Below are 15,569 nucleotides of genomic sequence, written 5' to 3' on the forward strand. Positions count from 1 at the left end.
TTCTAATTTAAATTGAAAAAATAGAAAAAAAAAAAGCTGCCTTCAGTTCATATCCTCACTTCCCTTAGTGATGGAGAGGGTCTTGGGAATTTTAAGCTGAAACACACCCTTTCCACTCAAAAATGCTTTGGTCATGGTGTTTTATCACAGCAACAGAAAAATAACTAAGACAATCTTCAGGTCCAGCTTGACAAAGATCATGGACTGCAGGTCAGCGCTGGTGCTTGGCCTCACAGTGAATTGTACCCCATGTTGCTAACTCAGCTGAAAGTTATCATGACTATACCAATGTAAACACTAAATAACAAAATTAACCAAGACTATATTAGCACGTGTGGGAAAAGTGGAAAGATGACATGACTGGAAACTGAATTATAATTATCTGTGGTGAGAAATCAATAGGCAATGATTAAAACTGAAAAATCAAATAACAGCATTAAGAAATATCAAATCATTCAGATGAAAAAAAAAACTATCTCAAAGAGCTAAATGTGGTGGTTTTGGAAATTAAGAAAGAGATTTGTCTCAAAGAAATTAGCACTGTCTCTCCAATAACAGTAGACCTGGGGGGGGAGTGGATTGAAAATATGTATATACAACTAATTTAATTTCTTTCAATACTACTAAAATAGAAGAGATAAAATCAGTGAAACCAATATTTAGTTCTTTGAAAAGATAAATGTGATAAATTTTCCTAGATTAACAAAGAACAGAGAAGAAACTCTGCAGTATTAGGGATTGTTCTTAGAGCTTCACACATGTGGGTAAACACTCTACCACTAAGCTATATTCAAGCCTTCTTTTTATTTTTTGTTTTGAGACAGGGTCTCACCAAGCGGCCAAGGTGAGCCTTAAACTCTGTAGCCCAGGCAGGCCTTGATCTTGTGATCACCCTGCCTCAGCCCCCTTATCAGTTAAGATTACAGGCCTGTACCACCAGACCAAGCTGATGTCCAACTTGATAAAGACCATCTACAAACAACCCATGATCCTAGCATATGTGATGGTTAAAGGCTAAAAGGTTCCTCTAGAGAGAATAGAGCAAAGACAACTGCTGTTAACAACACTATTCAAGATTTTATTTAGCAGTCTTAAATGGTGAAGGGTGGGGAGGGACAAAGAGAGATGTATATTGGACTGGAAATCTGTTTTTCACTGCAAATGATATGATTTTATAAGAAAATACTAAGAAATCAAGTGAGAAGAAAAAAGAACTAAAAGTCAATTTTAGCAAGGTTATAAAAATACAAAATTGAGGCTGGAGAGATGGCTCAGAAGTTAAGAGTAATTGCTGCTCTTCCAGAGAACCCAGGTTCAAATCCCAACACCTTCATGGTATGTCACAGCTGTCTGTAACTCCAGTTCCAGAGTATCTGACACCCTCATACAGACATACATGCAGGCAAAACACCAATGTACATAAAATACAAACAATTATTACAAAATACAAGATAAATGTGTAAAAAATTTTTTTCTTGCTGCTTTTGGTTTTTTGAGACAGGGTTTCTCTAGGTAGCCTTGGCTGTCCTGGAACTCACAGATCTCCATCAACCTCTGCCTCCCAAGTGCTGGGATTAAAGGCATGCAGCAGCAGCACTACCACCACCACCACTGCCCTGTACAAAATTAGCATTCCTATATACTAGTAATGAAATCAAGAAAAAGAACTCTATTTGTAACAACATAAAAGAGAGAAAAATAAATTTAGCAATAAATTTAACATAATACAACACGTTTACCCTAAAAAAAAAGTTACTGAAGTTAAAGACATAAATCAATGAAAAGACATCCCACAATCACATTTATATTTAGAAAACTCAGTATTTCTAAAATGGTAATTGTACCTACAGATGCAATATAACCTTTTCTCACATCCCAGAAAAACAGAAGGCCCTTCTGTAAAAATTGACAAGCTGATCCTAAAATGTATATGGGAAGCCAAAGGATTCAAAACAGACAACACAATCTTAACACATGAGAGAACTTCACTTCCCATTTTCAAAACTTACTAGAAGGGTATCTATTATGGACTGAATGGAAAAGTCTTCCAGAGCCTCCTGTCTTGAATAAAAGGCTTGATCCTCAGCTGGTGGCACAATTTGCAGAAGTGGCAGAAGCCTTAAGAGGTGTGGCCTACCAGAGGAGGTAGGGTACCTGGGGAATGTCCCTGTTTGCACCCTGTTCCTCCCTCTCCTTTCCCCTCTCTGACTCCCAGCCTCCCTCCACAAGGTAAGCAGCCCTATAGTACCTGCTCTTGCTGCTATGATACTATGCTTCACCACAGGTCCACTACAGGGGAGGCCCTAACCAGAGTCTTACACTCCCAAAACCGTCAAGTCCAAACAAACCTACTTTCTTAAACTTCTCTCAGAAAGCCTGCCTGTGTTGGCGAACGCCTTTAATCCCAGCACTCAGGAGGCAGAGGCAGGTGGATCTCTGTGAGTTCGAGACCAGCCTGGTCTACAAGAGCTAGTTCCATGACAGTCTCCAAAGCCACAGAGAAACCCTGTTTCGAAAAACCAAAATACAAAACAAAAACAAACAACAACAAAAAAAACTTCTCTCATGAATATTTGTCAACAATAAGAAATTGATGCATTTCAATAATCAAGACAAGGTAGTATTAAGAACAGACAACATGTTTAAAAAAAACAAAAAAACAAAAAAACCTCAACATGTTTTAAAAAAAAACAAAAAACCTTAGTGTACTCTTGACCATTTGGCATTACCTGTGTATGCAGTGCCTAATACCACAAAAATTAACTGATGAATTTTCAGAATTTACACTCTTGAAAAGCCTATACTTATATGAACGAGCAATCTTCAACAGCAGTGCAAAGGCAATTCAATGAGGAAAAATAGTATTAACAGCACATGTTCTAAAATAACTGGCTGCCCAGGTGTAAAACATAAGTTTGACTCCTTACCACACCGAACACAGAAGGTAACAAAATGGAACACACGTAAAAAATAAAATTGCAAAAACTTCCTGAAAGAAAAATAGGAGAAAAATATTCAAGATCTTAAGTATGTCAGATTCCTTTGATATAAAATGAAAAGCATAATCCATGCAGATAAAGAACTGAAAAATAGAACTCTGAAGTTAAGAGTTTGCTGGGCAGTGGTAGCGCATGCCTTTAGTCCCAGCACATAGGAGGCAGAGGCTGGTGGATCTCTGTGAGTTCAAGGCCAAGATGGTCTACAAAGTGAGTTCCAGGACAGCCAGAGCTATTACACAGAGAAACCCTATCTCAAAATATCAAAATATATTATGGATGTCTATTGATGTTTCCTTTCAAAATTGAAAAAACATAATAAATAATGTAAAGCATTATTATAATTCTAAAGTATATATTTATATGATATATTGCTATTTCATTTTTACCAAATTATTAATGGCCAACTTTAAGAGGTAAGATTACATATACATATCTACATAGTCTCTCTACCAATCTCAAACCAAGTATAAAGAATTATCTACAGCTTCAGCTGTGTGGTGGTAGTGCACACCTTTAATCCCAGCACCAGGGAGACAAAGGCAGGTAGTAGAGCTCTGAGGTCAAGGCCAGCCTGGTCTGCTACAGAGTGAGTTCCAGGACAGCCAGGGCTCCACAAAGAAACCCTGCTTGAAAAAACAAAATAATAATAAGAATTATCCACAACTAACCTTTTTGATTCTGTTGCAGAATATATTTTAAATCATTTAATTAAGGCAACTGACAGACCACAACTCCAAATGTTCTATTTTTAGATTCTGCAGAGATTACTCTGTTCCTTGACTATAAAAGTTCTAAACATTTAATTTCCTGTCTCATTTTTTTGTTTATGTGAGACAGGGTCTCACCATGCAGTCCTGGAAATCTGAAAATTGCCTGACCACCAGAACTAACAAAAATCTCCCTACCTCTGCATCCTGAGTGCTAAGAATACAGGCAACACACACCAGGCCAGGATAATTTTGATTACTGAACTTATTTTCTTGAAAAATGCACACCCTAAAATGGTCCATTTGGTATTCTGGATCCCATCCCTCAAAGGCAATGGAATAAATTAAGCATCTAGGACAGAAAGAAACACATGGCACAAAAAAAAAAAAAAAAAAAAAAAAAAAAAAAAAAGGAACAACATCAATGAGACAGGTCTTATTGGAATGCACTCAAAGACACCAAAGAAAAGCAGTTGGCAAGAGCAGGCTAAAACTAATGAAGCACTCAGGCAGCCAAGTCAGAGTTGCAGCAAGAAAGCAAGGAGGCAAAACCACAGAGATTATGGCAAGCGGGTAATAGCCAGACAAACATAAACAGACAGAAACATAGGAGAGAAGACTGGAATCATGGAGAATATACAAATCTCTAGCAAGAGGAGAAAGCTTGGACACACAGACCTTTCTGATTGAAGTTAACAAAGCATACCAGGGTCCTGAGAGCCAATACTATACTCAGAATGTGTTGCTACTCTTTCAGTCCCAAGAAACCTAGGTCCTTCACCACCCCATAAGGATCCTTGTAATTTGCTTCACTCACTCAATTCTCCCTGGTTCTTGCCATCACAATCATTCTCCAACTAAAGGAAGAGACTGGAGGCTTACCTTTGGGTATCCCCAGTAGTGGCATTACTTGAAGTGTTTAAACTCATGGTAAGTCTTCCAATCTTTCACAGCACCCCACTGTTTCCTAATGATATACTTCCTCGTGGTGATGTCTTGACTAACAGGTTAGATGGACAAAGTCTGTTAACATAATAAACAATACAACAGCAATTTTATATTCGAATCCTGGGAAGGAGAGCTTTATTTTGATCTACAGCATATTTGTTAATTTTTAATTATTGTATAGAATAGAACACAGATAATTACAAAAACCCATCCCATAAAGCTGGGTGTGGTACACATACCTTAAACCCAGCACCTGGGGGAGGTGGGGGGGGGGCAACGCAAGGTTATCCTTGGCTTAGTAAGGTGGAGGCCAGCCTGGGATAAATGACATCAGGTCTCAAAAGATAACAATGATAAAAATGCTATGGGGATTTTTATTTGAAAAGCATTAGAAGCAAAATAAAAAGGCAAAATGTTTTTTAAAAGTTTAAAAACATGGTAATAGTTAACTTATTTATTTATTATGTATATACAGTGTTCTGCCTGCATGTGTCCCTGAAGGCCAGAAGAGGTTACCAGATCTCATTACAGGTGGTTGCAAGCCATCATATGGTTGCTGGGAATTGAACTCAGGACCTCTGGAAGAGCAGCCAGTGTTCTTAACCATTGAGCCATCTCTCTAGCCCCAGTAATAGTTAACTTTTAATCTACTTTAGTTTCTAAATAAAAATAAGAGTGACAAATTATTCTTGCACTTGGAAAGGAATATATATATATATACATATATACGTATATGTATATATATATATATATATATATATACATACATACATATATACCAACCTTTGGACACAGAATTCAGTTTAAATAAATGAGATATTTTAACACAGTGTTGTCACTGAAGATGTCAAAATACTCCCAAACAAAAGATCTCATAATAATTTGCTTCTTAATTTCACATTTTTTTATTCAAAGACTCAAAACAAAACCACCATAGTTAATAATCCAATCAATCATACAATTGAGAAATGTCTTTTGGTGTTTTAATAAGTCCTAGGAAAATGTAGGCAGTGGTGGTGCACACCATTAATCCCAGCACTCAGGAGACAGAAGCAAGAGGATTTCTGAGTTCAAAGCCAGTCTGGTCTACAGATCAAGTTTCAGTACAGCCAGGGCTACACAGAGAAACCCTATCTCAAAAAACAAAGAAAAAAAGTCCTAGGAAAGAAAACTATATCATTATCTTCAACCAGAAAAATAAGTTACTATTAGCATAGCTGTGGCACTAGTAAGCAAAACAGAAAACTAACCCGATCAAACTGTATACATCACTGTGGAAACATTTCGCACCAATCGATATGAGATGTCTTCCTTCATAAATTAATGTTATAATTTAACCATTACCTCCCAAAGAGAAAGCAGGAAAGAAAAAAAAAAAAAAAAGGAAAAGGCTTGTCACTCACTCTGGCTGACCTTCTGGAACACTCTTCTACAGGAGATATTCCAAATTACACAGAGCCAACCATGTAAATCAAGTTACTTTACCACAGTGCTAAACTCTACGTAAATGCTCTAAGCAGAGCCAATACTAATGCAAATATCAATATCCCACAAATACCTCCTTATAGTCCCTAAAATCCAATGTCTTAAGAAAGATTGAACTTTAAACTCAAGACCTGACGTAGTATGGCTTTAAGCAAGACACTTAAGAGTCTTTTGAACATCCTCCCTCTGCCCAAAAGAGTTGCCTATGGCAAGCTTCTGTGTTCTAAATCCCACACACAGCACACCCAGGCCTCAGCCGCTATCAGCTTTTATTACTGGGTCACAGAACTTGGAAAAGCTTAATAATCCCCAATAAAAGGAAATAGTTGGGTAATGTGGTCTGGAAATCGATGTAATAAAGTAATTATTTAATGATCTTGTGAGTGTACAAAGGTACCCAAAAGACGGAAACAAGAGAAGTGCCAACATGTTCTGCCTCTGCCCCGTTAACCAAGACTCAGAAGAGACCATGGAAGGAAGGTATTCAAATGATGAAGACCAAAACAAATCCTAGTACTGAGAAATAATGATTCCAACAATCAGTGACTCGTGCAGCTGAAAGAATAATTTGGTCCAGGGAAAACAGGATGAAATTTTAGCCAAATCCAGAAAAGAAAAATCTAATTTCTCCAGTGACCTAAATAACTAAATTTAATCCTGACAAACACTGTCACTCATCTACTGAGCATTCCCTGCAGCATCCAGAACTATAGTTTTAGTATATAGAACTCCCTCCCTACAAACACTGCAATAAAAGGACTGTCCAGTTTTTCAAAGGACAAAAAGAAGACATAGAGTAAAGCAGAAATATCTTGAAGAAAGTGACAAGAGTTATAGGACCAAATGCCAAGCTGGGTGGTATGGCACCATACTGCCCGGCTTTATCCCAGCACTTGGGAGACAGGGGCAGGTGGATTGATCTCTGTGAGTTCGAAGCCAGCCTGGTCTACAGGACAGCCAGGGATGTTACACAGAAAAACTGTCTTGAAAAACAAAAAAACCAACAACAAAAAAGGACCAAATCCCCAATCATAACTAAGATTCCAAAGCCTAAGTTCTTTCTGCAAGGTCACATTATTCAGAGCATTCATGATCTTCCCCTACCTTTGTTACCATTGTTTCCATTACGGAAAGTAAGCTGGGACAGAGAAGCCAGGTGACTTGCCCAAGACCATTAAGGGAATGTGGGGAAGGTGACACTGGCACTCAGCCACATTTTTTGTTTGTTTTTGGAGTGTGATTTCTAAAGTTTTTTATACTACCTGGATGCTCCTAAAGATGAGACCCCAGACAAGCCTCCTTCAGAAAGTTTAGAAGAAGGGTTGGAATCTAGCAAAAACAGACTCTTCTGTACTCAGAGTAGTGCCCAGGGATCACTACCACACATAACAAAGGATTTTGTTTTCTTCTGTTTTAAATTTTATTAGTTTATGCATATGAGTGTTTCGATTGAGTGTATTTACGTGCCCCATGTGTCTGACTGGTGCAAGTGGAGGTCAGAAGAGGGTGTGAGATTCCTTGTGACTGGAGTTACAAACAGTGGTGAGCATCCAGTGTATGCTGGGACTCAAACCTGGGTTCTTTGCAAGAGGAACAAGTCCTCTTAACCAATCTCTCCAACTCAGCAAAGGTTTTCATTTCAGGGGGGGAGGCCAGGTGGGGTCAATATACACACAATCTCCATACACATGATATATACATATATACTCCAAAAGCATGAAGTTATTTCCATTTCACCCTCTGGGGAGAGAATTTTAGATGGACCACAGATGTAAAACAGTGGTAGGGAACCAGCTAAACAAGCAGGGGATCTTGAATTTGATCCTCCCCAGCACATAAACACACAAATAACAAAAGTAACTTTAAGTTTTAAAATTTTTATTTATTCATTTTTATGTTTATGAGTGTTTTTGCTTGCATTATATGTCTGTGCACCACATATGTGCCTGGTCTCCTGAGAAGCCAGTAGAGGGAGTCAAATCCTCTGGAACCAGAGTTATATATGGTTGTGAGCCACCCTTTGCGTGCTGGGAATTGAACTCAGGTCATCCAGAATAGCATCCAATGCTTTTTAACCTCTGCGATATCTCTCCAGCCCTAGAAATGTTTTAGATAGGAACAACCTTAAAAATGTTTATTTTTGTTTTATTTTTGTCTTAGGAACAAAAGAGGGAAAGAAATGATTATAACTTTGTTAAGTTTGTTGCAATAGCAAACATCATTTTTTCTGTGTATTTAGGCACATAACATCTTGAAATCTCAAGTCTTCTAGACATAGACTTGTATAGAGTCCCACTTGGGAGTTTCTTCAATCCCGATATCAGATCATTCAGACAGATGATGTGGTAAGAAGATGGTTTCCACATCTTCATCCCCAAAGTTACTTTCTTTTTTATTTTTAATTTCATGTGCATTGGTATTTTCCCTGGATGCATGTCCATGTGTGAGGGTTTCAGATCTCTGGAAGTGAAGTCTCAGACAGTTATGAGCTTCAGTGAGGATGCTGGAAATTGAACCTGGATTCTCTGGAAGAACAGCCAGTGCTCTCAACCACTGAGCCATCTCTCCAACCCCCAAAGTTACTTTCTTATGTAATATCCTGCACCTAACAAGGAACAACTGTGACTTGCTTCTATGACAAAGGTGACAGGATGACACTGCTATGAATATAAGACTGTTGGGGATGGTAGTATAGCTCATTGGCGCAGCACTTGCACAAAACATGCAGAACCCTATCCTCAAACCCCAGCACTCGAAAAATAAAAAGCCTACCACCTTTTTTTATTTTATTTATTTTATTTTGTTTTATGTGCGTTGGTGCGAGGGTATCAAATCCCCTGAAACTAGAGTTACAGGCAGCTATGAGCTGCCATGTGGTTGCTGGAAATTGAACTCAGATTGTCTGGAAGAACAACTGGTGCTCTTAACCAATGAGCCATCTCTCCAGCCCCAAAGCTTGTCACCCTTAAAAAAGCAAATTGCCATGCTATGAACTACCTAAAGGCAGGGCTACAGGGAAGTGCAAGCAGCTTCATGACCTCCACCCAATACTAATATACAACTAGATCCCTCAAGCACACCATTCACAAGAAAACAAACTCTGTCAGGGGCCTAAGTAAGGGGGCAGATCCCACCCAGTCTGCCTAGAGGTAAAAATACAGCCCAGTAAGCACCTTGTAAGTCCCCAAGCACAGGGCTCAGCTCCAGGGCTAGTAAACCACACAGACTGTGATAACAGAGGTGTGTTGTTGGCCAGCTGTGGAGGGAGGAGACACCTGTAATCCCTACACTTGGGAAGGAGGTTCCCCAACTCTAGACCAGAATGGGCTACGTAACAAAACGCAGTCTCAAAAGAAACCAGGAAATTAATAAAGCATTATTCCAAGTGTGCATAGTTTTAAAACACTCAAGTTTGTAATAACTTGTTATACAGCAATATAAAACTAATATTGATAGTTTGAAAATGCTGATAAGAGGGCAGAAGTTGCCGGGCGTTGGTGGCGCACGCCTTTAATCCCAGGGCTCGGGAGGCAGAGGCAGATGGATCTCTGCAAGTTGGAGGCCAGCCTGGTCTCCAGAGTGAATGCCAGGATAGGCGCCAAAGCTACACAGAGAAACCCTGTCTCTTTAGAAAAAACAAGAGGGCAGAAGTTTTTAAAGATGAATAGCACAAGACAAGAGTATATAATAGGAGAATGAATTCTCAAACCACCTCTGGCTACAAGTGTGTTCAATTAAGGCTCTTGGCTTGTTTTTCATTGGTTTTGTTGTTTTGGTTTTCAGTTTGGTTGGCTGATTTTGTTTTATGAGTCAGGATCTCACTACGAAGCCCTAGCTGGTCTAGAACTCATTATGTAGACCATGTTGGCCTCAAACTCAGAGATCTGCCTACCTCTGACTCCTGAGTTCCAGGATTAAAAACATACCTGGCTAGTTGGTTGGTTTTTTGTTTTTGCTTTGAAACAAAGTCTCATTAAGCACAAATGGGCCTTGAATTTGTTATGTAGCTGAGACTGGCCTTTGACTGCTCCCCACCTCCCAAGTGCTGGGATTACAGGTGTGAGTCATCATGCTTAGCTTCTTTGTTTTTTTATAGCATAGTGTCCTTATTAATGTAAATAAGGGAGTCTGGAAAATGAAGGCAACAAGTTAAGAGAATCCAATCAATCATGAACAACATTTAGCAAAACACCATCAGCCAAGAAATCTACAGAGAAGCAGTGGAGTCTTCAGAGAACACAGAGGGACAAGGACAGCTGAGAGAACAAATACTTCTAACAGGTCAATTTGAGAGCAGTAGATCAAAGTGGGAGAGCTTTGCCAATTCTAACAGTGGGCATCTGAAACACACACAGTAAAACAGTCATGAAAGAACTGTTTCAGCCTGATGAACTCTCAAAAACAGTCCTGTTAAGGTCCTTCCATGACTGAAGAAAAACTTCTGTGACTGGGAGAGAGAGACAGAGACAGACAGAGACACAGAGAGAGACAGAGTGAGTCACAGAGAGAGAGAGACAGGAGAGGGGAGTGAAGGGGGAAGGGGAGAAAGAGGGGAAGGCAAGAGGAGGGGAAGGGAAGGGAGGAGAGGGGAGGGAAGAAAATGGCTCAGTAAAACTGGAGGAGGAAACAAAGCCAAACACCAATGGACACAAAATAAAAATAAAGTACTTTTTAAAATTAAGCAAAAGAAAAGGCATGTGATCAATGAGTAATGAAAAACCAATACCCTATATAAATGAAAAGTATGAAACAAAGATATGCCAAGACTAAGGAAAATATAAGTACTCCAAAATGACTTAAAAACATCAAGAAAAGGCACAGACAAGAAAGAGGCAAGGAGTGTAGCAGAGCATGCCTTTAATCCCAGCACTCAGGCAGGCAGAAGCAAGGGGATCTCTGAGTATGGTCTTCAGAGAGCATTCCAGGACAGCCAGGGCTACACAGAGAAACTTTGTCTTGGGAGAGGGGTGAGAGAAAGGAGAGAGAAACTCTCAAAAGTACCTGATATAGTGGCAGAGACTGGAGGGAACATAATAACTAATAGGACAAAAATGCCCCAAAAGAGAAAAGAAAAAAAAAAAAAAACAGGTAAAATGGAGACTGGAGAGATGGCTCAGTGGCTAAGAGCTCACACTGCTCTTACAGAAAATACAAGGTCATTTTCAAGCAACCACATCATATCAGGCAGCTCACAACTACCTGTCACTCCAGCTCCGATGTCTCTGACCTGCCCCTGTGGGAACATGCACTCACACACAGACATACTCACACACAAATAAACATGCATACACATAATTTAAAATAATAAAAATAGGGCTGGAGAGATGTCTCAACAGTTAAGAGCACTGACTGTTCTTCCAGAGGTCCTGAGTTCAATTCCCGGCAACCACATGGTGGCTGCCAACCACGTTGAATGAGATCTGGTGCCCTCTGCTGGCACGCAGGCAGAAGACTGTATAAATAATAAATAAATAAAATATTTAAAAATAATAATAATAAATCTTGACAAAAATTATTAAACTTTAAAATGTGTATATAAATACTAACACACAATAATAATAATAATAAATGAAAATAACATTTTTTAAAGAGGAGACTACAGAGATGGTTCGACCATTAAGTCCTGGCTGCTTCCAGAGAACCTAGTTTAATTCCCAGCAACCACAAGGCAATGGTTTCAGTTCAGGAAATCCAAAGCCCTCTTCTGGCCCCTGAGGGTACTGCATTGCATGCACATGGTATATGAACATACATGTGGGCAAAATGCCCATATATACAAAATAAAAATAAATAAGGAAGGTAGATAAATTAGGGATAACATGAAAGGGAGGGAGAGAGGTTAGGAGGGAGGGATGGGGAGAAGGAAGGAAGGTAAATTAGGGATAACATGGAAGGAAGGAAGGAAGGAAGGAAGGAAGGAAGGAAGGAAGGAAGGAAGGAAGGAAAGAAGGAAGGAAGGAAGGAAGGAAGATAGGGGCTGGGCGGTGGTGGTACACACCTTTAATACCAACAGTCAGGAAGCAGAGGCAGGTAAAACGCCAAGTTCAAGGACAGCCTGGTTTATGGACAGACAGATAGACAGACGGACGGACAGATAGATCAGCTGGAAATAACACAAGTCCCTGAATAAGAAAATCTAAGTTCAATTCCCAGCACCACAAAAAAGACAGACATCAAGGTAATAACAAAACAAAGTGTACTTTAAGAAAACTTTGCTTAAAGAAAAAAAAAATTTATCTGGGCATTGGTGGCACTTGCCTTTAATCCCAGCATTTAGGAGGCAGAGGCAGACAGATTTCTGTAAGTTCCACAAAAGCCTGGTCTACAGAGTGAGTTCTGGGACAGCCAAGGCTGTTATTACACAGAGAAATTCTAAAAAAAAAAAAAAAAAAAAAAAAAAAAAAAAAAAAACTGGAAAAAATGTATTTTTTTCCACATTTTCCAAAAACAAAGTGGTACTTAAGACTCAACCCAACCTTTTCTCACCCCCTGGCCATGTTGGTAGCTTCTCTTGGTTGGGAAACACTGGTAGACAAAGGCAAGATTTTTATCACTGAACCTTAAATGACACCCCACAAATATACCATTCTTATTTGTGGATTTGAACTATTCTTGCTATTCCTGTTCAAATATATAAGTGAGTGTTATGTACACTGTTCAATAAGAGTTGAATAAGCGGGCTGGAGAGATGGCTCAGCGGTTAAGAGCACTGGCTATTCTTCCAGAGGTCCTGAGTTCAATTCCCAGCAACCACATGGTGGCTCACAACCACCTTGAATGAGATCTGGTGCCCTCTGCTGGCATGCAGGCACAAAACTGTATACATAATAAATAAAATCTTAAAAATAAATAAATAACGTGGCATAGGAATATGTACAATACACACACACACACACACACACACACACACACACACACACACACGCGCGCGCGCGCGCGCGCGCCATTTTAAAAATAGGCCAAGGGATCAATCATCTGGCCATCCTAAAGGGAAGAAGATTCTACTTTGGATGTTAAGGACCATTTCTGGCACAAGTTTTCCTACCAATATCTAAATCCTTCCCTTGTTCCTCCACAATACACACACCTCTCAACCAGTCTTGCACAGATAAGAGGAAAGAGTGGGTGGGCAAAGAGTCAGAACCTAGAATCGAGCACTTACTAAGTGCCACAGACACAGCTAAGCATACGTGATCTCATTCTCCCAATCATCTTGAGACTACTTGCACATTTCACAGAGTTTCCCAGAGGTTGAGAAATTTGCACCAAGATATTCATTAGAAGAGTTAAAATGCATACTCCCATCTACATGACTTCTAATGACACTATACAAAGTAAACAGGCTCACAGTCTCCAAGTTGTATTTGTTTGTCTAGAAAAGCCTATGCCTTCTTGAGCACACAGCCTAATTTCTCATTCCTCCATTTTCAAACTGGTGAACACTAACTCAGCAACCACCAGGTTTCATTAAGTATTGAATCCAGCCCCTCCATCCTTCTCGTTCTTGCTTAAATATAAAAGGAAGTTATAACCTGTGCTCATATTTCACTATCTTCCTAGTTGGGCTGTCTTACCAAATACTATTTTTTTTCCTTGACCCAACAATTTGTTCTCCAATCATTCAGGCTTTTCCAAGTCGGGAGTAAATGGCTCATATTCCCTAATACTAAGTCCGTTTTGTTGTTGTTTTTTGTTTGGTTGGTTGGTTTGGTTTTGGTTTTTGCAGATCTGTGTCCAGTAGTCACAACACCTGCGTTGGGAGTGGCAACAGTTACTTTTCACTTGGTAAGAGGGGAATTTAAGAGCTGGAGTGCAGCTCAGCAATAGAACATTTCATGCCTATGATTCCTGCTCAGTCTCTACCACCTTCCACCCAAGCCTGAAAAAAAGAGATACGTGGGTCTTTCCATAAAACAAGGCTAAGACAAAAGGACTGAAACAAACATTTATTGGAACGTTAAAGACTAAGCCCCTTCTGCTTATCTGACATAAGGAACCTAAGGTCCAAGAGGTTAGGTAACTTAAGCCCGTTAATAAACGGCTGAGCCAGGATTTACACAAAAAGCTCCATTCTACAATAACTGCCTTCACTTTTCCTAGTATCAGATTGCACTGGCCTCATCCCTCTGCTTTTCACAGGAAAACATGTTCATTTCCTCTACCACTCTTTGATCGTTACTAAGCACTGTTAAATGCAAGTAACAAAACGGCAACTTCTTTTCTCCAATATTATGAGAAGTATACATCAATGTGTAAAGCCTCAGTGTTTGATATCGACTCTAAAGAGTTATATATTTGCCTGAGATGAATATCGTAAAGGATTAAACATTCAAAACAGGCACTTCTACACAAATTTCAGCTTTAAAAACTCACAGCTGTGACTTTTCTTGGAGTCCTGGTGGGTAGGCAGAAGTTGCAGAGAACAATCTCACACAACTCATTGTTTTGCTTATCAAACCTTTGTAGGATGCCTAAAGTGTGGCCAGCATTTCAATGAAAGGGAGGGAAAAAGTTATGATCCTTAGGTACTGATCCCAAGGAGCTCCGAGGACTCTGGTCCCCATGCGTCCTCCAGGCAGCGCGGAGGATGCTCATCTCATCTACCTCCAGATGGGGGAGCGCCTCGGCGATGAGCTGGAGGCGTGTCCGCACCGGCGAGCAGCCCCAAGCCAGGTTCTCACTGCAAGCCCAGTTTCCTCTCAGCACCTCCCGACCCGGGCGCTCGTCTGCGTGCATCCACAGCCCGTGGTTACCTCGGGTTCGCGTGGTCCAGCCTGCACACCCACGACCCCCCGGGCAGCTTCAGGTCTAGGGCGGAAGGCCAGGCAGCCCTCAGGAGAAGGAGTGACAACTGAGGTAAGTCGATGGACTCTAGGACCGGGATGGAGAAAGTCTGCGAGGTGAAGTGCACAACGGCCACTTCCGGGGGCTGGGAACACGCGACGGGTCTCCGGGCGGCCGCGACTTTCTCCGCCTCCCTGGCCCCGCCCCGGCAGGCCCGCCCCTCGTCTCCGCGTCCCCAGCGTCCCGCCGCCCGAGCCGCTTCTCCTGGTTACGGAGAGAACGCGGGCTCGCGCTGGAGGGGGCTGGCCCGCGAAATCGGGCGCGCGCTCCCGCGCTGGGCGGACCAGCCTGCGCATGCGGCAGGGATGGGGTGCGCGTGCGCAGACCACACAAGTGGCTCGGGTACGCGTTTTGCCCTGTGCGCGCTCCGTCTCCCAGGTTTCTGTATCTTCTTGTTGTTTGAGAGCTCCCGGAACAGACTGACGTGCAAATTTCCAGTTTCTAATCCCTTTTCCCTGCCTACCAAAGAGTAACAACCCATTCCTGCCCTGTAAACTGACTTCCGAGCTGGCTTTCAGGGCCTGGGAATCTCCCTGGGACCGCGGCAGATGACAGGGTCCCCAGGGAGAGTCTGCCCAGGCTTCGG

The 15,569-nt window shown here is 40.9% G+C and overlaps 1 protein-coding gene across 4 annotated transcripts in view; it reads right to left on the minus strand.

Moving 5' to 3' along the window:
- LOC100756343 (coiled-coil domain-containing protein 171) overlaps positions 1 to 15,109 on the minus strand; it is a 332,880-nt gene extending 317,771 nt beyond the window's left edge. Inside the window, exons 1-2 of one of the 4 annotated variants that reach the window (XR_004768216.1) lie at positions 14,893 to 15,107; positions 4,589 to 4,729 (exon numbers count right to left, since the gene is read on the minus strand). Coding sequence is in view for 3 of the 4 variants with exons in the window: in XM_035439823.1 (XP_035295714.1) it covers positions 4,589 to 4,635 (47 nt within the window). In the remaining variant the exon portion in view is untranslated. Of the gene's footprint in view, positions 1 to 4,588; positions 4,730 to 14,892 lie in introns of all 4 variants that reach the window. The other 3 variants (XM_035439823.1, XM_035439825.1, XM_035439824.1) reach the window with 3 other exon arrangements.
- Between the last annotated feature and the right edge of the window lie 460 nt (positions 15,110 to 15,569).

The sequence above is a fragment of the Cricetulus griseus genome, chromosome 2, assembly GCF_003668045.3.
Source record: "Cricetulus griseus strain 17A/GY chromosome 2, alternate assembly CriGri-PICRH-1.0, whole genome shotgun sequence".
Lineage (NCBI taxonomy): Eukaryota > Metazoa > Chordata > Mammalia > Rodentia > Cricetidae > Cricetulus > Cricetulus griseus.